The sequence below is a fragment of the Gallus gallus genome, chromosome 4 (genome assembly GCF_016699485.2).
Source record: "Gallus gallus isolate bGalGal1 chromosome 4, bGalGal1.mat.broiler.GRCg7b, whole genome shotgun sequence".
NCBI lineage: Eukaryota > Metazoa > Chordata > Aves > Galliformes > Phasianidae > Gallus > Gallus gallus.
The window spans coordinates 50,246,148-50,269,152 of record NC_052535.1 but is presented as its reverse complement, the minus strand read 5'-3'; the positions used below and the strand labels follow the sequence as shown (position 1 = coordinate 50,269,152).

The following is a 23,005-nucleotide window of genomic DNA, read 5'->3' as shown; positions in this document are numbered from 1 at the left end:
TTCATTTCTTGACCTCTGTTTTTTTTGTTGTTGTTTTTTTTTTGTTTGTTTGTTTGAATTCCTAGGATGGCCATGTGGAAGTGGCAAGATTACTGCTTGACAGTGGGGCTCAGGTGAACATGCCTGCTGACTCCTTTGAGTCTCCGTTGACTTTGGCAGCTTGTGGAGGGCACGTTGAACTGGCAGCTTTGTTGATTGAACGTGGAGCTAACTTGGAAGAGGTAAACGATGAGGGATACACACCGCTAATGGAAGCAGCTAGAGAAGGCCACGAAGAGATGGTGGCACTACTACTTGGCCAAGGTAACTATTGGGATGCTTTCCATGGGCTGTAATTCAACAAGCGTGTGTGTATCTTTTTCCTTCAAATTATTACTAAACTTCGGTTGTTTTCTTTTCTTGAACAACTTCTGAACAAGCCATCACCCCCTTTTAACTAAATTGGAAGTTTAGCAAAATATTCTGTGTTATCTTACTTGTTAAGTAATCATTCTGAGTTGGTCTTCACAACAGCTTTGAATTATTCAAACAGATGTGCTGTACTGAGCAGTTGATATGAATAACTTGCACTCTGCAAGACGTCCTTGATGTTTTGGTACTAAAAAGCTGTGGAGAAGTGCTTGGAGGTTCTCAGAAGGATTCCCCAAGTTGTTAAAGAAAACAGATTTGAAATACCATGATTTTAGAGAATTTCTCTGGCTGTTGTAGAAATGAGATGTAATAAGCAAATGTCTTGCACATCAAGAAATATCTTAGTCTGCTGATACTGTTTGCAGTAACTCACTAACTAGTGTTGGTGGTTGTTTTTTGAAGGAGCGAACATCAATGCTCAAACAGAAGAGACACAAGAAACTGCTCTAACTCTGGCTTGCTGTGGAGGTTTTTTGGAGGTTGCCGATTTTCTTATTAAAGCAGGAGCAGATATAGAGCTTGGTTGTTCAACACCTTTGATGGAGGCTGCTCAAGAGGGTCATTTGGAGTTGGTTAAATATTTATTAGCTGCAGGTATGGATTTTTTTTTTTTAACAGATTCAATGTATCCTTACAGGAAAAAGTCTGTTCTCACGTTCATTATGCTTCTGATTAGCAGCTTCATTAAGTTGGTTGCAGAGGCTGGTGGAATCTTAAATAATGTACTGGTTGGAACCTAATTTAGCTTTTAAAGACTCGGTTGGTGTACATTTCCTTGGAACTGAAGTCCTAGGGTTTTTTCTTTTAATTGCCCTAGCGTATGGCTAAGTCATTAAATAATTTCATAGCTGTTGTAATTCAGAGGAGGAAGTTAGGTTTGCTACCTGATCTTGTAAAAGATTATAAAGAGAATTGCATATCTTCTGTAATGAGCTCCACAAAGCTTACATGCTTGTTAATACTGCTTTAGGGGCTAATGTGCATGCAACAACAGCAACAGGTGATACAGCACTGACATATGCGTGTGAAAATGGCCATACTGATGTAGCAGATGTCTTACTTCAGGCAGGTGCAGATCTGGTAAGTAATTTCCTTCTTAAAAATTATAAAGTGGAAATACAGTGATTAATATGTTTATTTTCATGTTCACTGCTGAAAACTTTTAAAGCTTTTTCTTTTAAGAAAGAACTAGTGATGGCATTCTGATTGCTATTAGACTCTTCTGTTATCTGGGAGTGCTTATGTCACAAGGAAAACTTCTGCAGTTGTGTCTAGAGCATTTTCAAACCTTCACGGTTGCATGTGCAGGAAATCAGGAGATTCAGTTCTTTTTGTCATGTGCAGTGCAGCTTAGAGTTGCCGAGCTGGTTATGGTTTAATACTTATATTTGAAATTTATTCTGCTCTCTAAGCAGTAGACAGTTGGCAGTTTTGTTCTTCTAGTGATATCTATTTGGTGTACTCTGTTTATTTTTTGCCCTTGGGCCAGCTTGTATGCCAGTAGATTATCGAAAGATGAAATTAAGCATGACAAAACACATTTTCTTAATTTATAGTAACCATTCTGTGCTTGAAGGCTTCTTATCCAAGAGTCTTAGACCTGTGCAAGGGTGGGTAGATACTCTCCTCTGTCTGCAAGATATACCATGTTGCAGCATTGTTAAATATTTAGCATCTGTAGGCTGTCAAATACTGAACAGAAATCTTCCATGCCTAATGTTTTCCAATTCAGAAAACAAAATTTAATTATGTACTTTTGCACGTGATGCTTCTGAGTTTTGAATACAAAGTGTTCGTTAATTTGCTCTAGGAGCATGAATCAGAAGGTGGAAGAACTCCTCTCATGAAAGCTGCAAGGGCAGGTCATGTTTGCACTGTTCAGTTCTTGATTAGCAAAGGTGAGTATTGTGTGAAGGTTTTTAGTTCTGTCTGACAGAGCTGCCCTAACTTAAGGGCATATGTCAGTGCTAGTACCATGGATTTGATTCAAGTATTTTACGTATGTGTGAGAATCACTGAAATAATGATCTCCTGTGGTTTCTGGTGAGATGAATGGAAATTTGATAAACTCTTAAGAATAGCTATATTCCATTCTCTAATTCCTAGTAACACAGCAGAGGGTACTCGGTGTCTGCTCCTGGTGCAGCTTTTGAGCACTGTATTTTTTCAGAAGTAAAATTTCAAGTGCCTGCTTGTTTTAACATTTCAGTTATCACTTACTCTGTGTTGTCACAACTGTCAGCTGCAGCCTTATGTTACTGTTGAATACATAGAATTGATACAGACCTCAGAACTGCTGTTTTCTCTCTTAGCAACAGTTTTTCCTCATACCTGGTGTTCCAGGCCTAAGGCTTCCAATACAGAAAGAAGCAGAGCTGTAACTAGTCTGCTTTCTGATGACTAGTTAAAGTAATGCATCAAGTCATTTGTAAAAAGAGGCATCACTGGAAAAAACTGCTGACAGACTTAAAAGCCAGTAGGTTCTCCTACTGTGTGAAGTTTAATACATGTAAATGTATCAGAACAATGGGTTTGAGTGCTAGTGCAGGTAGTTTTGCTGTTGTTCTTGGAAGTACCTGTAGTAAGGGTCAAATTCTGAAGCTGTTACCTAATGAGACATATGTTAATTCAGTGACTGTCAATTTAAATGGACTTCTGATCATAGTCTCAGTCTTAACATATCAGTTGCAAGACTGCAGCCAAGGAGAAAGTATTTTCATTTTGTCTTTTTTTATTTTCCCCCGTTCCTTGAATAATCTTTGCGCTCTCTTTTTCAAGGAGCAAATGTGAACAGAACTACTGCTAACAATGATCATACAGTGTTATCACTGGCCTGTGCTGGAGGTCATCTGGCGGTTGTGGAGTTACTGCTAGCTCACGGTGCTGATCCTACACACAGATTGAAGGTTTGTCACTCCACTGCCTTATTTTCGTCTGAGTGAGAGAACAGCTGTGTGGTGCTTAACTGCCTGCTGCTTTAAATCGCAGCACAGTTGTAAGGTCATAGTTGAAGGAAAACTAAAATATTGATTGCTTTTTTTTAATTGTTGGGTATTCTTTGTAGAGTTCTTACGTTTAGTTGTGGACTTGCTGCAGTTGGAATATTTAAGTCTTCATGTATTTTGTTGGGTCTGTTAAAACATTTCAACATTGTCATGTTTTGATTATACTCTTTTCTAATACTGTGATCTTTGCCTCTTCAGGATGGATCGACTATGTTAATAGAGGCAGCGAAGGGTGGTCACACCAGTGTGGTTTGTTACCTTCTAGACTACCCAAACAACTTGCTTTCTGCTCCTCCACCTGATGCTACTCAGCTGACCCCGCCATCCCATGATTTAAATAGGGTAAGATTTAAGGACTAGTGGTTTGATTTGCGGGACTTTGCTTGCATTTCTTCTTGCAGCTTAGTCAAAATTGAAACATACAGAAGAGTCAGGTGTGTCATTTCTTACACTGTTGTACTGTAGGGAATGCATTGAAAATCTGAGCTGTTGTAAAGATGGTGAAAGTTCTCTGAGCATTGCTGTGTAGTCCTTCTGTTCATCTACAAAGATCATTTAAAAAAAAAAAAGAGAAGCCAGCAACTGAAGTCAGCTTTAGTGAGGCTGTTCTGCAGAATTATGTTTGTAGCCTGCTGTGGCTTGTATTTGCTTTATCAGAGTGTAGCACTGTGCCATACAGAGATGAGTATTCTTACCCGAGTTATTTCTTAGGCTTCAAATTCGAAGCATATAGAGAAGCTAGATGATCTCAAACTGTTAACTGTTGAACTCAGCATATTTAAAATGTCTTCAATGTTGTTAGTTACCACAAACGTCTGCTTTTCTAACAGGTTTTGTTTACCTTCTATTGAACTATCACTAGATTGGAGTATGAGAAAAATAATCTATTAGTATCCAACATTTTAGGCTCCTCGTGTACCAGTGCAGGCGCTGCCCATGGTCGTCCCACCCCAGGAGCCTGACAAACCCCCTGCTAATGTCGCCACAACCCTTCCCATCAGAAATAAAGGTCAGTTTTAGTTCTGGAGCTTATTTTCTGAATAGGAGATTTAGGGTTGCACTTATAGCGGAGTAGTTCCTATGAAAAGTGTTAATGGATTCAGTCAAGGAAAAACTGTAAATTTTTTTTAGGATTGCTTATACACTAGGTATGAACTCAGTCATCAAACCCTGTAATCACAAAGCGTCAAGAAATCTGCCTAAGTAAAAACATTAAAGTATATATTAGTCTGACATACCAAACTGAAGCAGAATGTCACCCAGAAAGCATGTAAATTTTCTAGTCTAACTTGTAGAGATTGTTAAGCTCCATATTGTAGTTGATTGGGTAACTTGTGTTTTCTTAAGATAGTAGTCTTGGAGTGGGTTGGACTAATGTGACTGAAGGCGGAATTTCTTGTGCTGTAAAATATTTAGTCTGATGTGGCTCCTTCTAGGACTAAATTTGCATCTATTTTGAGGATCACCATTTTGAGAGTTTACACTTTCTGTACTTCAGAAGTCTCTTCCAAAACTTTTTTTTTTTTAATCAAGGATCAGCAATAGTGCAAATACAGGCGTGCATGTTATAAAATTAATACTGTGTGTACACTTGTATTGTTCTGGAAATACAGCAAGGATCTCTGGAAGAAACTGGGCACCACCACTGGCTCAAATCCTGAGTTTTCATTTGCCTCTCACCCTTCAAAATTAACAGATTGTTCTTTCTCCAACTGGTATGGCAGACCATGTCAGCTGTATTACCGTGGACTTCTTCATAAATGATGTATTGGATTAGTCCATCGCTCGTTCTTACAGGAAGGCTGAATTATTTGCCTTGCCTGGGCAGAGAGCTGAGTTTTGACACGTGCAAAATCGTGTCTGCTATGGATAACATGTAGTTGCTAAACATACCCTGTTAGATCATGTTAAATATAAATGACTGTCCTAGGTTCTAGCACTGTTTGTCAACTGGGCAAAGCTGGATACCTGTAGCGAAAGGATTCAGTATTCCTAGAAAGTATAAGACTTCCTAAAATGTACCACACTGCTCAAAAAACTGGTGGCCTAGAAAAAAGATGTTTTTGCATCACTTTTGCTGTGCTTCAGGGATGTAACGGTACATTTGTCTTAACACGATACCAATTCCAAAAGATGAAGTGAAGAGACAGCATGTTCTACCCTTTTGTTTTCATTTATCTCGTAGCACCACTTGATAAGAGCGGCTCTTGAGACAATCACTTCATTTGGCAAAAGTATAACGATAGTTGGATTAAATATTTCAGCGTAGCATAGGGGTTATTTGGAATGTATGTGCAGTAATCTGTACTGTTAATTTGCGATCTGACTGCTGTGTTAAAGTTGATAGTGAAAGATACAGTTTCCGTTGAGGGCTGTACGAGTACTTTCTGACCTTCTGTGGGTGCTGTGTCTCAGTGCATTTAGCATCCCAACAGTAGCTCTATAATGAGGATGCCATTCATATGCACTTCCATTGGTTCTGAGGGGGTTTCTTTTTCACACAGCTGCTTCTAAACAAAAGTCCAGCAGTCATTTGCCAGCAAACAACCAGGATGTACAGGGTTACATCACCAATCAGTCTCCAGAGAGCATTGTAGAAGAGGCTCAGGGCAAGTTGACAGAGCTGGAGCAGAGGATAAAAGAAGCCATAGAGAAGAATGCTCAGCTGCAGTCCTTGGAATTGGCACACGCTGACCAGCTCACCAAAGAGAAGATTGAGGAGCTGAACAAAACGAGAGAGGAACAAATTCAGAAGAAACAAAAGATTTTGGAGGAACTGCAGAAAGTGGAACGAGAGTTACAGCTGAAAACTCAGCAGCAGCTGAAAAAGCAATATCTAGAGGTAAAAGCGCAAAGAATTCAGCTCCAGCAGCAGCAGCAGCAACAGTCTTGCCAGCACCTGGGACTTCTGACTCCTGTTGGGGTAGGAGAACAACTCTCAGAGGGAGACTATGCACGATTACAGCAAGTGGACCCCGTCTTGCTTAAAGATGATCCTCAGCAAGCTGCTGCACAGACGGGTTTTGCGCCAATTCAGCCTCTGGCGATGCCACAAGCTTTGCCTCTGGCAGCAGGTTCCTTACCTCCAGGGTCCATCGCAAATCTTACAGAACTGCAAGGTGTTATAGTTGGACAGCCAGTATTGGGCCAAGCACAACTAGCAGGGCTGGGGCAAGGAATACTGACAGAAACACAGCAAGGGTTAATGGTAGCCAGCCCTGCTCAGACGCTCAATGACACGCTGGATGACATCATGGCAGGTGGGTTTATATTGTTATGAGCAGGTATAATATTTGCTTAACCAGTTGAGGGTATGTCAGCTTTTTTTGTGTGTGCGTGTGTGTTTATGTATTCCCGCTAGCTCTACAGCAAAATCACTAGCCTGTTTCCTGTGTTTAGGATCTCAGAATTAGTTTTAACTTCTCAATTTGCAGCCTTGCCTTTCTTTTTGTTGTGCTATACTGGTGCCCTTTTGTCAGGTTGGTATGTCAGAAGTTGCATTTCTAACATTTTGTAGTTTGGGAGGGGTATGCTAGGGATTAACAGCTGTGTTTCAGTCTGTAGTTTAGGAATAGCATCACGACGATACTGTTTGTTTGCGCTCTAAGCTAGTTAACGGAGAACTGTCTTGGAGCACTCGGAGCAGGCTTTGAGCTACAGCATCACATCAAGCCTACGACTTGTAATGAACCAGTAGGCCTGTCTGCTGAATGAAACGTGCCTGGTTGGCCCTGAATAGGGAACCATTAGGAAACATTTACTTTCACTTGAAAAAAATAATTGTAATGTATGTATGCTGTTAGTGTTTGGTTTTTTTTTTTTTGAAGTACGTTCCTGAAAATTGCTGCTTCTCCAATTAAATCCAAATTCAGCCCTGCCAAGTTTTTCTGAATTCCTTTGGAGATTGCTTGGATGTGTTGAGTCAGTGCTTTTAGGCCTTAAAAAATAACTGTTTAAAATAATAGGCTTTCAGTACCATAGGGAACGTGAGCTGCTGGTGTTGATTTTCTTTATGCATGCTGTAGTTGCACGTCCCTGTTCGTGTTAAAGAAATAGCTGAAATACTCATTTTGAGTACTTACCTAAATACAGACCAGCTGTTAAGGAATATTTAAAAAAGAAAAAATATATCAGCATTTCCCTTGATTTAAAAACTAGTTGAGATGTTTTTGTGAAACAGATGAATGTTTATTCTTAGACGTGCTGTCCGTCTTGACAATTCTTTGTAAGGAGAATGCAGGACTAACACACTGTGCTGGGATGTGAACTGGAGCTTGGGCAGGTCTCTGAGAACATCTTAGTCCAGAGGTGCAGAGGAGTGGAGATTTTCCTGCACGTACTGCAGAAGGAATGGAGGGAGTGTGGTGCACAGTGAATTGTGGGTTTGGTAATTATGTGAAAGACTAAATGGTGATTGTTCGATATAATCGGAATGATGCTTTTCAAGTTGTGGCTAAAATTAGACTTCTAATGAGTAACCCGATGTTCAGGCAAAGCCTCCTAAAAGATTACTGAAACTTATGGGAGCTACAGAGATTCTCTTTGGAAAATCTACTGTTAGAGTTTAAGCCTAGGCACAAGGATTGGAAGCTGTCAGTGAATAAATATCTGACAGGAGACATGAGAAGGTAGATAAAACTACTTACGTTGTGATAGTGTGCACTGATGGTACTGGGATACCTACCAGTACCAGCTACTCGATTCCATAGAGAGGACAAATACAGTTTGTGGTTATGTGTGAAGAATGTGAGCAATATACTTTCTGTTTAAGTGTAACACAGGCTTTCATTTAGAATACACGTGCTATGTGTTTAACTGCATATAACATTTTGAGGATCTGTGACTTTAGGTCAGCTGGCGCATACCCAAATGCTTGTTCATGCCTTTTTGTAAAGGTCACATATTTCCAGTGTGATTTTGAGTGAATGTTTTTGTACTCCTTAGTCCCAGTTCTTAGTATGTGCATGCGCACGTGCAATTGGGAATGGGATCTAAATTGTGTGCTGACAGGTATTTGTGGTAAGTCTGTTACAAGTTGTGCACGTGCAGTTTCATCTCAAGTCTGTCAAATGGCTTATTTTAAAGTGAGCAGATACAGCCCTGACTGTACAACTCCAGCAGCTTGATTTCACACATCAGGCTTTAGTGTGGAGGTGAAATGGGCTCAGTGTAACACAGAATGTTTAGGGAGCAGCTAAATATTTTTTTTCTGTAGCCTTCTATACTGCTTCAGTGGGAACCCTATGGAGTATTCCCATAGGTACGAAGCCTTGTTTCCAGCACTGGGTGAATTCACACTGGTTACAAGAGCAAGGCTGGCATCTGATTGTGCAAACTTGATCTAGCGTTCATCTTTGTGCTTAATTCTTTGCAAATTATTAGTTTAATTCTCCAATTTTAAGTGCTTGTTTAAAGCAAGTCAGGTGTGCAAATGCTGGTATTAGAGGCTGGAATAAGATAGTGTTGCTGTAGTAAAGTGCTTATTTGTTAGATGACCTCTGGAATATTTAAGTGTAATTCCTTGTTGCTAGAGAAGCTAATTGGTGTTATTAGGGCTCTACAGGATTTGCCTGGGAACACAGAATATACTGACTTAAGAGGTCGGAGGTGGTGGTTTTATGTTTTTAGTGTTTGTTGTTGTTTATGGGTTTTTTGTTTGTTTTATTTTGTTCTGTGTTGTTTTATTTGGAAAGAAATAGGGCAAGTTGAAAAAGTGAATATGAATATAGTGAATGAATTGCAACTCCTGCTGGAACTGATGACAAGCACAGGGTTTGCTCTTCAACTTCAGATGTGAGTGCAAGTCATTTGCTTGCAAGTGAGTGGCAAATAGAAGTATTCGTTGACCATGGGAAAGGGTTAGTTAGGAAACTCTCCAATGAAAACACAGCAAATGTTAAACGATGTGCAAAGGATTTTTTTTAAAAATCCTTGTTTTAATGATAAACTTTTGTTAAGGTGAGTGGTTTTGAAGAAGTGCAGTGCAAGGTGTTGCGCCTGGGTTGTGGCAATACCTGCTATCAGTACAAGCTGGGGAACAGAAGGATAGAGCACAGACCTGCTGAAAAAGACTTGGTGGTACAGATGAAAAGGAAGCTGGACGTGAGCCAGCAGGGTGCCTTCTGTATCCTGGGCTGCCTCAAAAGAAGCGTGATCAGCAGGTCAAGGGAGGTGAGACCTCACCTGGATACTGCATCCAGATGTGGAGTCCTCAGTACTGGAGAGACATCACCTGTTGGAATGCATCCAGAGGAGGGCTGCAATAAATGATCCCAGGGATTGAACACCTCCCATATGAGAATGGGCTGAGAACTGGGGCTGTTCAGCATGGAGAGGAGAATGCTCCAGGGGGACCTCAGAGAGGCCTTCCAGGAGGCTAAGAAAGAAAGGGATGGACTCTTTGGCAGGGTCTTTTGTGACAGGACGAGGGGAAATGGTTTCAAACTAAAAGGGGAGATTTAGACTGGATATGAGGAAAAAGAGGTAGCAGAAGCACAGGATCAGGTTGCCCAGAGCGGTGGTGGAAGTCCCATCCCTGGAGACATTCAAGGCCAGGCTGGATGGGGCTCTGAGCAACCTGATGGCAGCTATAGGTGTCTCTGTCTTTGCAGGGGTGTTGGACTAGATGGCCTTTAGGGAGGTCCCTTCCAATTCAAACAGCTCTATATTCTATGATATCCAGCAGCAAAACCTCACACAAAAAAATTCAGGAGCCTTGAAACACTGGATATTTTAGTTCCTGGAAGCTGCCTTCTGAGTTGTGTATTAATTTAGGTACTTATAACTGACACAAGAATCGCATCAACTGTAAGTTGTGTCATGGTGTTAATAAGATTAGTAGCTGGCACTGTACTGAAGTAAAGCACAGATGCACTTGAAATACTGTGAATTGTGACCTAGTTGCAAAGACGTGCTATCCCAGCCATACAGTAGCTGGGGTGTAATGTTGAAGTGCAGTGTTTCAGGTGAACTGGTTTAGCTGTTTATTAACTGCAGATTATGCTTGTTGGTTGCTGTGTTTCACTGCTCAAGACTAGTATGAAAACCTGTTTGCTAACTGTGTCCAAACATACTAGAAGTTTTCAGTAAAGATTTTGTTCATTGGCACACTGATGAAAAATTTGAACTCTGCGTAGATGATGTTCTAAGAAACATAATCCAAACTGTTAGCCGTAAAAAGTAGCATCTTGTCTCAGTGAGTACTTTAAGGTTATGGGTGGTGTTATTTGTATTATTGCCGAAGCACATTTGAAATGGATTTAACATAAGAACTTTAAGTCAGCAGACATACTGATGGACTCTTCTGTTGTCATTCATAAAACCATTTATACATGATGTGTATGATTTGTGGGAAAAGATGCTGGCTTTTAAATGTCTTTCCCCTATGCCCTCTTTCTGAGACTTTCCCAATTAGCTTGATTTTTATTTTATTTGTTTTTATTTTTAAGTATGAACAGTTAATAGTGGCTGCTGTAACACAGTGTGTGTTCCCCAGCCCCAGTATCAGGGCTCCAGCAGGAGTCTTAGCAAATACCATGTGCTGCTGTAACAGACTGAACTTCTTTCACGTATAGATTATTCGATCATCACGCTTTTACATCATCTGATTTAAGCTAATGTAGTTAGTTTCCAGTCGATTTTATCATCTTTCTCTGATCTGTTTGAACCAGCTGGGAGTGCTGAGGATCACGATTATTCTTTTTAATCGTTCCATTACTGTTTTACCATGATTGACCTTTCTCCTTGAATTTGGAGAAAGAAGGTAAACTTGCTATTTTTTCCCTAAATTATTCATTATGACTGTGCGTGTGAAGATGAGAGCAGGAGTTCAAACACATTCTTATCATTCTCTATGAAACAAATCGGTTGTTACATTGTTAGGTTATATTTCTCTACAGCAAGAATAAGGAGCGAGATGAGGTCAAAGTAGACCTTAACTGGAAGTTACCAGATTACAGTCCCTTATTCTGTACAATGCAGAGCTCCCTTAGGCTGCAGTTTTTGACCTTTTAGCAAGAGTATTTTGGCTCAGCATCAACGTACTCCTTTTAGTTCATACCTAGCGTGATTTTTCTTGTAAGGTGAGAGCAGCTTTCAAAAGGTGCTCCGATAGAAAGTTCAGCGCAGTTGTGACGTGATTAAGTCTTAAGTAGATGGTGAGGCATACTTCTTATGCTCTAAGTTCATGTTTTTGTTTTCTTTCAGTGGCATTTATTAGCTTCTTTAACAATATTTCTTATAGGAAGTTCAGAAATAAAAGCAAAAATGTACTAAAACCACAGCTGCTTTGCAGAGAAGTAGTACACAGATTGGCGTGTTGTGGTAAAATTTGCATGGCATCTGTTGAAAAAGTTACCTCTTCCAACTCAACACAGGAGCTAAATAAGTATGGCTGGTAACGTGGGATGTGGCCAATTACTAAATCTATTTGAACAATACACGTGACATCAAAAGTTGGGGATAAAGGGATGTTATTTCAGTATTCCTTAAGATTACTCGGTGTAGTGTATTCAGTGAATGCTGACAATGTGGAAACCATATTTCTTTCATTTTGCAGCTAAAGGTCCTTTTGTGAACTTGACAGGAGAAACGTATAACCCTTCACTTCCTCCTTTGCTGATCACACTTGATAAAGACTTGTAAAAGAGGAAGAAAAATTGTGGAGGAAAAGCATTAGATTCCTTTAAAGAAAAGCAAATAGAAAAACTGGAGTTTCTTTGCCCCAGATGCTGTTGTAGCGTCAAGTTCACTTGGTACTTGTAACTATTATACCAATGAAATGAATTTCAGGGACGTGTGACTTTGTGTCATGTCAATATACTGTCATCAACTGTAAGATGATATTACCTTCTGCTGCTTATCCTAACGTCTTTGACCAAAGTCTCTGCAAAATGGCTGTTAGGCTGCTGCTTCACTGGTTTCAACAAATTCTTCTATGTGAGCAACCTGATGCTAGCTCTGCTGCTTCTTTGTGATGTTTGTGGGGGGTTAGGGGAAAGTAGATGGACTTCTACATGAGAATCCTTAAGCTGTTTTAAGAAAAATTGCATAGATAATTGTTGCTTCGACTTGCAGTCCAGCTTCTGAAGGTATGGAATTCCTGGTACAAATGACAACTGACTTGTAGGAAAGGTCTTTGATATTTAAAAAAAAAAAAAAAGTATTATGCATATCTTCTTTTGCGGTGGGCATTTAGAAAACATGACAGTCTGATTTGTACATGTCTATTTGGCAATCTAACATAGTTATGAGGGTTCAAAAGGTGGATAAAATGTGTGGAGAAATGCACATTTCTGAATATTGAAATATTTGAGGAGTTCTTACCCTCTGTTGCTTTTACTAATTGTAATTATTCTGTTCAACAGCAGTGAGCGGAAGAGCATCTGCAATGTCAAACACTCCTACCCACAGCATTGCAACTTCTGTCTCCCAGCCTCAGACGCCAACTCCAAGTCCTATCATTTCTCCTTCAGCCATGCTACCGATTTACCCTGCTATAGATATTGATGCTCAGGTAAGCCTTCCACAGTCACTGCAGCACACGTGTGAAGCTATTTTGTTTCTGTATTCTGAATAATTCATTTATAGGAAACAGCTCTGTTGTATAATGAGACTTGATTAGCTGGTTTTAGGAAGCCTGTACAACTCTTGGGAGAGTTGTAGCCCAGTTTCTTCTGTGCTCTAGCTGAACAAAAGAGCCTTGCATCACTAAGCATTTGTGTTTCTCATTTCTTCAATGAGTGAATGCGAGAAACAGGGTAGAAAAAATTAAATATTTTGGGGGTTGACTTCTGAAAACAAAAACAAGGCTAAAAACTTCTTGCACGCTTATTTTTCACAGTTGTGCTTTGAGTTGTTGGCCAGTGATCCCCCCCCAGGCCTGACAGAAGTACGAAAGCATTGTTAAAACATCTGCAGGAGTGATTTATTTTAGGAGTTCTCCCTCTCACTAATGAAAAGGTTTATCTGTATTGAAAATCATTTTAAAAACAACTGCTTTATGTTGACTTCAGGCTACCAAGCCATCAAATAAAATAAAAAAAAAAGCATGTACTGCTTTTTTTTTAGATTTTCTATTCTGCATGTTTCTCTTTGCATAGTCTAGCCTATACAGAAAGTGACCTGGATGATAGGGCGAAGATGCAAGCAGTGTGGAGATGAGTAAGTGTGGACTGTGGTAGACTGCAACAGGAGATCATTGTGGACTGGGGAGAGAAATCTCTGGGAAACCAGTTCTAATTAGTTCAACTGCATATGGCAGTTGACTTGGTTTCTGCTGTGACTGCGGGTCAAACTCTCCCCGTAACCTGATGTGTCTCATTGCTAAGTGGTAGACAGCAATACATGTCAGTACTGAGTTTGGTTGCCAACTACCCTCAGTCATAATAGAGTAAAGCAAAACTAAAACGATACTCACGTGATCTGCTCTTGAGGAATCTTTTTTTAATATCCCAACAGAGCAAACTAGAAGTAGAATTCTGTTTCTAACTTGAACATGAAAGAAAAATGAGGTGATCAGTAAACAGGTCTTAAGTTTTGCATAGTTTTTATTTTATTATAGAAATAATGAAATTATTCATTGTATTTGTGCTAGTATGCAACATGACAGAAGTTGTACTTGAGAAAGGAAGAATTTATATTTCTAATTATTTCTTTTTCAGACTGAGAGTAATCATGACACAGCATTGACGCTTGCTTGTGCTGGTGGCCATGAAGAACTAGTACAAACACTGCTAGAGAGAGGAGCCAATATTGAACATAGGGACAAGAAAGGTAGGTATCTCACCGTGGCAATACAGACCCACTCTTGTCTTCCACTGTAAAGTAGTAAATAAATATGCAGTAAATATAGTTTTTGTGTGAAGCTTTTAGGCTTGCTTTCTTGATGGTTTAACATAAGTCACTTAATTTGAAGTTATGAATGTGGATTCTTCAAACATCCTTTTTCATTCTAGGGTTTACTCCACTTATTTTGGCTGCTACGGCTGGCCACGTGGGTGTTGTTGAAATCTTACTTGATAATGGAGCTGATATCGAAGCCCAGTCGGAGAGAACAAAGGACACTCCCTTGTCCTTGGCTTGTTCAGGAGGGAGACAAGAGGTGAAGTAAAACTTTAAGTCTTCAAGATCAAGTTGTAGACTGCATATTGTCTGTTTTTTTTATTTTACGGAGCAGTTATAGTAACTTGATACACAGTGCTGTTTCAGGATAATGTTTTTTAAAAAACACACAAAGAGGTTAACATTTTTGAGGTTGCATGTTGCAGTTTCTGATTTAAAAAAATCCTTTTCCTATTTCGCTAAGTTGGACCAGAGCTGTGAAACAGATCTCTTAACTCCTGGCTGGTTATGGGGTTTTTACATGCTTAAATGGATGTGAATATGGAAGTGAATGGGATCAGTGTTCATGTTGAGAAGCTAGGGTTTGCCATGAATCAGCTCCATATATGAGCCAAGAGTATGTTACAGTTGGTTCTGCATGGAATATGAGTACTGTAGATGGCTCTGGTGTCTTCTGTTTTGTTGGTTTTTTTTTTTTTTAAGTCTGAGACATTTTTCAAATGATTGATCAGAAGTAAACATAAGGGAAGTCTTTTTAAGTATGTGAAATGCTGTGTTGTATGACTTGAGAAGAAGTCAGATGATAATGGTCTTAACAAGTTTGAAGTGCATAATTCTGTAAGTGCTTCTGTTTGGTTTGCAAAGGCCACAGTGAAAACTATACATAATCTGGTGCAGGATATTGTGGCACTTGAAGATCATGATTTCACATTTTCCTAGACAAAATCTTAATAAAAATTTGTAGCTCTTTTGGCCTGTTTTTCAGCTCCACTCAGAAGATGTTGAATGGGCCAGAGGAGTGTCAGCAGCTGCAAAGCAGTAGCTGCAAATGGCAATTATGTGTCCTTGATTCAGGGGAAAAGACCTTGTATAGCTAGCAACCTCATACAGGAAAGATGAATTTAGAGTCATCTTTTTACAGATTTGAGACATTTGTCTGTCTCAAACAATGTTTCTTGGGGAAGTGCATCCTGTTTTCTTCAATGGCTTTTGAAGAACAATTGGAAAACACTTGGCTTAGGCAGTTGTGAAGATACTAGGGTGTACCTCCTTGCCCAAGTTTAGTTCTGGCAGCTTGTTTGTCCTGTGGTTTCAAGGCATAATGTTGAAATTGAAAAGCTCTTGATTTCAGCTGTGTAGGACCAATCTAAATATGTTTTATGCTTGGAAGCCTGAAATTGAGCCAATGAGATATTGTTGTACTGGAGATAACTCAGTCAGTTTTCATCTGTGTTCATTTTGACTCATTTTGGCACAGAGTTCAGTTTCCCGACAAGTGTTCTGCATTAACTTCACTGCAGAAAATAGACTTCACATACAATATAGAATGCTGGGAATTGCTTGAATTGTAAATAAATCTGTAAAGAAGACATGTAAAAATTACTTTTGTTGTTAATATGATGCAAATGTTAATTTCTCTCTCTCCTGTGAGAGGTTTGTGTACAGTGTACAACAATCTGATGCCCCGCTGTAAACAGGGAATGAAAGATAAAAGCATGAAACTTCTTGGTTGCTCCTCAGCTTTGGTTTGAAGATGAGCTTTTAACTTGATAATGAACTGAGTGTGACAAAAAGCAAGACTATTTTGTATGTTTCTTTTGAGCTAAATCTATTTTTTTTTGTAGTTCTTAAAAATTCTTAAATTAAATTCTTACCATTCTTAAAAATGACTGAAATGACCAGAAAACTGCGATAAATGTTTGTTACGCAGTTTGGTATAAATCTTTTAGACATGTCAGTGAGTGGTTGTAACTGATATTTAATGAGTTTCACACTGGCTTTAGGATCTTAATTTTAGTCTCAGCTTTCACAGAAGCCAAGAGTACAGTGAAGGAAATGAACAAAATTGCTGTCCTTACGTTGGGAGATGTTAACAGTGCATTTAGGATTCTGAAAGCAATGAGTAGATTTGTATCAGGTAGACTTGCAAGTTTGAGAGAAAACCAGATGTTATTTCTTTAAAATACTACAGGTGGTGGAGTTGCTTCTAGCTCGAGGGGCAAACAAAGAGCACAGGAATGTTTCAGATTATACACCTTTAAGCCTTGCTGCTTCTGGTGGCTACGTGAACATTATCAAGATTCTGCTAAATGCTGGGGCAGAAATCAATTCCAGGCAAGTTCCCTTTTCACTTCTTCGTGGTCTTTACCCTTTTCGAAAGGCTTTCTGGGCAACTAAATTGAACAAGCTGGCTTGTGCTTACATGATAAATATCCATGTAACTGTCTTACTTGTAGTAGACTTCAGGTAGAAAGGAAAGGTTTTTTACTTTGCTTTTTCAGTGCTCACTTAACTTCCAGCTCCTTCTGTATGTTTTGATAACTTCCACCATGCATCATGTTATGTCAGTCCTCTTTGATTAAAGATTAAAAAAAAAAGTATTTCATCTTTCTCTGGTTGTCCTGCTAGTTTGAAATTACTTCTGGGTTAAAGAATTTTTTAAAAAAAGTGTGCATGTTTGTTTCTTGCCTGTAATTTAAAGAAAGAATTTGCTGTGTGTTTGCATCTATGTAGTGCCTCTTCATACACTGAGTAGTTCAACCATGCATTGCACAAGTCAAATAAAAAGTTTAAGCAGAAGTTAAGTTCCTCATAAGAGATGCCTTTAAATTTGCAGCAGTTAGAATCTAACATGCCTGCGATGCTTTGAAATAGAAATATTTGTCCAAAGTTGCTGACAAGAACCTTCTGTGGCTCCAGTTGTAGTTGCTGTGTTGCTGACTTCCATTCTTGTTAAATACTCTATTTTCTCTGTTTTTGTTGAAGTCATTTCAGGAACGTGATTGCGATTTAAACTCCTTCATTTTTTCTTTCAGAACTGGTAGCAAATTGGGCATTTCTCCCTTAATGTTGGCCGCCATGAATGGCCACACTGCTGCTGTGAAGTTATTACTGGACATGGGCTCTGATATAAATGCCCAGATAGAGACCAATAGAAATACAGCACTAACTCTGGCTTGTTTCCAAGGGAGAACTGAAGTGGTTAGCCTGCTCCTTGATAGAAAAGCAAATGTGGAACATAGAGCTAAGGTAAGAGGCAAATTGCTCTCCAAAAAAGAGATACTTGCAAGTTAGGACTTATCATCTGATGGCTTTATTGCCTTCTATACGTGCCCCTTGTAAGTTAATTGGATGACCAAGGTTGATGTCTGCTACAGATCAATTTCAAGTTTCTGATACTGTCTAGAAAAAGAAAATATAAAAACAGTGGGTGTACTTCAGGAGCTAGCATTTATACAGATATACAACTCATTGAAAGAAAAGCAATTCTTCTGAAGCTTTACTTAATTTTTCAGGTGTTTACAAGAACAGCAATCCATTAGCTTAAGAAAATGCAAGTATTTAATGAATTTAGAAAGTCACATTCTTGGCCAAGGTTGTACTTAAGGTCTAGTCTCTTCTCCTTCTCTAACTGCTTCTATCCATGGTGGTAACAGAGAACTGAAAGGAAATGTGGGATTTTGAGTGTCTGTCAGAAGTTAACGTGTCCCCCTTCACCTAGCCAGGCACTTTTTGGATGTTGCTGTGTAGCATCTCTTAATGAGGATAAAAACAAAAGTGTTGGGGTTTTTTTTTTAGCAAAACTTATGCTGATCATCAACCATATAAGGTTGACAGTGCTATTTCTAAGATGCTGTGACATCAGCAGACAAAGAACCTTCCTGAACACTGCATCAGCAGGACACCTATGCACCGTGTTGTGCTTCCTTTTCTGTGCAGGTGTACGTTTTCTCTCCTTTGAAATACTGGTAGTCTACTATAAAACTAGTCAGGTAGGTGGGGCTGTAAAGCACAACTTGAAATATGCTGCTGGAAGTAGAAATCAGTCCTGGCTCTTAAGTGAACCCACCTTCCAGTTCTTTCAAATGACTTGCTTGATTTTCCTGCGTGTTTATCGTAGACTGGTCTCACGCCATTAATGGAAGCTGCTTCTGGTGGATATGCAGAAGTAGGCAGAGTTCTGCTGGACAAAGGTGCAGATGTAAATGCTCCTCCGGTACCTTCCTCAAGAGACACAGCTTTAACCATTGCAGCGGACAAAGGGCACTACAAATTCTGTGAACTTCTTATTAGCAGGTACTGTATTTTTGAAAGTGCACTGCTTTAAGAAAACAGTCTCTAATCTCTGTGTTGCAATATACACTATGTGGTAGGGAATGGGAAGAGTTCTGTTAGACCATTAGTAATTACGTATCCTGTTTAGTGAGAGTGATCAAACTAAGTTGTGTTTGGTTTTTGAGTACTTGCTTTTGCCTCTGTGGACTGATAGAATTCTTCCTGTCTTATGAACTTGTGAGTGTTGGAAACGTTTCGTGTGAAGGTGATATTTCTTGCGGTTGCATCCCTGATGCCTTCAGTTTAACTGTCAGTGTTAAGTCATTGCAAAGCAGAAGTGCACAAAACACAAGTCTTAATGGTTTCATCTGTTGGAGATTGATCACCAAGTGCACTCATAATAATTGTTTCTTGAACAGCTTTTGGATAAGTCCCTTTCCAAGTAGTGGCACTGGCTATTGGCTTGCACTTGCAACTTTACAAGTTGTTCTCAGTAAGCTATTGAGGAATAGAGTGTACTAATGGATGGAAGTTAATGAGGTAATTAGCAATGCTTCAGACCCAACTGACAAACAGTATGATTCAGAGTATAATAAATACGTTTAGTCTGAGCGTAGGCTTTTCACAGCATTAGAGAATCTAAAAATATTTCTGAAGCTGAAGCTCTCTGTGAATGCATATGTTTTATGTAAAAATGAGTGTTGAATTAGCCTATTTTTCTTAAGCATTGCATGAACTTTTGCAAGTCCTGTTGACTTAAGTAACTAAAATCCTCTCCATTGTTTTGCCTGAACGTTTGTTTTTGTAGAGGAGCCCACATCGATGTGCGTAACAAGAAGGGGAATACTCCACTGTGGCTGGCAGCAAACGGAGGGCATCTAGATGTTGTCCAATTGCTAGTCCAGGCCGGAGCAGATGTGGATGCTGCTGATAACAGGAAAATAACTCCTCTTATGGCAGCCTTCCGAAAGGTAGAATGTGAAGTTTACCTTTGGTTTTGATTAATGTTGTCTCAATCATCCATATTTAGTAGGAATAAACAGAACGTAACTGAGCTGCGTCTTTAAAGATGTGACCTACTTATAGTACTTGGCATTGACTCTTCAAAAATAGGTGTGCATGTCACCTGCATGATGTGTGTTAAATTCTAGTAGAAATTCTCTTTATGGTCATTTTACTGAGTCCGATTTTCGTGGATCTGAGAACAGAAAATTACAGTGTATTTCTATGGAGGTGCGGAATACGCAACAGAAGTAGAAAAACCATTTAAATGAATTCTTACGCAGAAGAGGATGAGCATTTTAAAAATCAACTTGGAGTTAGCCCAGCTTGACTTGAGATAATTGAATGTAGTTCAAGTTCAGTAGTAATTTAAAAATTGCTAATGATTGTGGAATATACAACTATAAGTAGACAGAGCCAGATGTTTGAATACTGACAAAAGGAGAAGATAGAAGTATATGAACATAAGGCTGTAAAGCCAGCTCGACAACAGGTCCTTTAATTGCTTGACTATTCCTTCTTCAGGGTCATGTAAAAGTGGTGCGCTACCTAGTGAAAGAAGTAAACCAGTTTCCATCTGATTCGGAATGTATGAGATACATAGCAACCATTACTGATAAGGTAAGATTGTAAGAACGCTTCAGAAGAAACAGTACTGTGACTCAACTTGAGAGTAGATGTTTTAAATACTACTTTGTTGGCAAACTAGATTTCAGCCAAATGATGAGGCTATTTGAAAGTTTTCAGAAAAATATTGGAAAAAATGGGAGCACACAGCCTGTGTAACTTCATAAGCCTTGGTGGTACGACAGCGCTGCTTATTATGCGTGTCTATTTTCAGGTGTTCTCCCTGTCATGGGTATGTATGTTATTGCCAGTGGCTGTGACCACTGGTCACTTGCATGATGCTAAACACCCAGTAAAAGTAATTACTGCTGTGCAACCAATACAGGTCTATAAGTATTACAATACTAGCATGTTAAAATATTTCCCAAGTGTTTCAGGGAGAGAGTGGGAAGCTAAGCCTTGTTTTGTGACGGCCTTTTAATTTGTGCAGTTCTTTCACCTCTCAGACCATTTCTCCTTTGATTTCATAAATACTTTGTCTTCAACAGGCATAGGTTATGAACTGTCTTTGTACCACTTTAAACATGCTGAGATATTAATTATTGACTTCATGTTCTACCTGTTAATTGGATATCAGTTTGCAAAGTTGGGCATGAAAAGGAAATTTCAAGCTGCGGTGAAAGGTTACATTGATAACAATTTGCACTTGGGATCATGTCTTACTCAAGAATGGAAGGAGAATTTCATCTGTGATGGTGCCACATCACTTACTGCTCGTGACTCAAAATCAGTAAATGAAACTTATGCAGTGTATTTGCCAATGAGAGATTAACTTGGTATAATTATGAATGTTTTGTAATAGTATTGCACTGGAAGTAATGGAGAATGTTCTTTTTTTCTCCATCAAAAGTCTTCCTTCCAAGTAAGGAAATCAGTAAATTAGTAGTGTAAGCTTGAGAGTGTATATTTTAAACGTGCACTTTTACTTTTTAAGATGAAATGTTGATGTACTTTGTTATTTTAGGAGATGCTGAAGAAGTGCCACTTGTGTATGGAATCAATTGTTCAAGCCAAAGATAGACAGGCTGCTGAAGCCAACAAAAATGCAAGCATTCTTTTAGAGGAATTGGACTTGGAGAAGGCAAGTTAAGGGTTTGGTGTTGGGAATATTTATTTGATAAGATTACAGTTTCACATTCCTTCAAGACCAGAAGACCTGTGAATGTCCATATTGAAGTATAGGAGTATATGTAATCAGTATAGTTGGAGCATCTAGACCTGAACGTTTAGTTGTTCAGGTTACCTTTGTATCTTCCCTTCTGACTTCCACTAAGAGAAACTGGGTTAAGGTACTCTAATATATTTTCTCTATGTAATACGGTACAAAAAAAGGATTTTGAAGTACGTTTTTTTTATGTCCAGTACACAATAGGTGAGCATTTTGCAGTTACATTAGTATGGATTTGAGGTCGCAATCCTATTTTGTGTCTTAAATAAAACAAAATATATGGATAATATTCCTTGAAACCATAGTGTTGTAGTAGAGATGTTATTAAAAAAAAAAACCTATGTAGAAGTGTAGTGTCAAATGAGTGCGCATTTTATATCCAACCTAGCTAAAAAGGTGGCACATCCTAACCTTTGAAAGGGAAATGAGTGTGTTGGGGCAGCACTGCTAAGACGAACATGGTAGTCTTAGAATCCTGAAAACATGTTCTGGAAAACTCATTTAAGATGGTGTTCTCTATTTCTACATCAACCTTCTGTTAACACGGGTAAACAATCTGTTTGGAAGAAGTAAATGTAGAAATATAGCTCACAGAATTTAGCTGACTTTATAAATGTGTTAGTCTAGAATGCAAGTTCAGCTTCTCAGGAAATGGAAAGCATTTGCTTTTTTTTTTTAAATGCATGGAACACATTGTAATGTGCTTTAATTTTAGCTACGGGAAGAAAGTAGGAGATTGGCTTTGGCTGCTAAAAGAGAGAAAAGAAAGGAGAAACGGAGGAAGAAAAAAGAAGAACAAAGAAGAAAATTAGAAGAAATTGAAGCAAAAACTAAAGAAAATTTTGAACTTCAAGCTGCTCAGGAGAAAGAGAAGCTAAAAGCTGAAGGTGATTTCAACCACTTGCCTTATTTGTGAAACGTACCTCTTAGTTTTTATTTCCAGTCTCCCAGTGGCTTTTCTTGTCAAAACTTGAGTACAGTCGTCTTTGTCACCTGCTGAGCCTTTAGTAGTTTACCTTGAAACCAATAGATGACCCTGCATTTCTGTCTTATTATCACTTCTGTCTTGTTATGGCTAAGGATTGCTGACAGCAGGTTCAGTGAGAGTTACAAATTAACTTCACCACAGGAAATGTTTTGGCATGTTTTTACTTCCAGGTCCTACTAAGTGAAACCTGGCCAATTTTTTTTTGCTCACAAACAGAATGATAATTTTCATCCAGTTAAAAAATAAACAAACAAACCTGGTAACCATAAAATTCTAAATATGTTGTCTTATCTATCTAAATATTGGCTGTTCTGTATCTTGTGGTGTTGAGCTGCATCTTCTGTGGTGTGCTAAGAAATAGTCTTTACTGACTGTTAGGTTGTGCTGATAAGCTAAAAGAAAGGGAGGTACTGGTGACAACTTTTATCTGTTGTTTCATGTACTTGTTATTCCTGTAATTGCTTTTGTCTCCATCTTTCCATGCTTGAATTTAGTTTTACACTTAATGAATTCCTGCTACACTTATTCCAAGATCAGAATGAAATATTAGATGAGTTACAATAAACAAGGCAAGAAGTTTGGTGGTATGACATGTTTAGTAGTTGTACAGATACTGGCTTTGTTAGAGATTCTGCTTGATTCTTGGAGTCTTTTAAAGTTGTTTGTGCAACATTTAACTTGGTAAGT

The 23,005-nt window shown here is 38.9% G+C and overlaps 1 protein-coding gene across 2 annotated transcripts in view; it reads left to right on the top strand.

Annotated features, from left to right (window-relative positions):
- Positions 1-23,005, top strand: part of ANKRD17 (ankyrin repeat domain 17) — a 63,077-nt gene that overhangs the window by 29,505 nt on the left and 10,567 nt on the right. For both annotated transcript variants that reach the window (XM_004941181.5, XM_040699742.2), the window contains exons 8-25: positions 66-303; positions 814-1,005; positions 1,382-1,491; positions 2,222-2,309; positions 3,190-3,317; positions 3,615-3,758; positions 4,323-4,425; positions 5,921-6,676; positions 12,782-12,930; positions 14,078-14,189; positions 14,372-14,517; positions 16,450-16,592; positions 17,294-17,507; positions 18,379-18,554; positions 19,342-19,504; positions 20,061-20,156; positions 21,127-21,243; positions 22,046-22,217. In XM_004941181.5, coding sequence (XP_004941238.1) covers positions 66-303; positions 814-1,005; positions 1,382-1,491; positions 2,222-2,309; positions 3,190-3,317; positions 3,615-3,758; positions 4,323-4,425; positions 5,921-6,676; positions 12,782-12,930; positions 14,078-14,189; positions 14,372-14,517; positions 16,450-16,592; positions 17,294-17,507; positions 18,379-18,554; positions 19,342-19,504; positions 20,061-20,156; positions 21,127-21,243; positions 22,046-22,217 — 3,247 coding nt within the window. The remainder of the gene's footprint in view (positions 1-65; positions 304-813; positions 1,006-1,381; positions 1,492-2,221; positions 2,310-3,189; positions 3,318-3,614; positions 3,759-4,322; positions 4,426-5,920; positions 6,677-12,781; positions 12,931-14,077; positions 14,190-14,371; positions 14,518-16,449; positions 16,593-17,293; positions 17,508-18,378; positions 18,555-19,341; positions 19,505-20,060; positions 20,157-21,126; positions 21,244-22,045; positions 22,218-23,005) is intronic.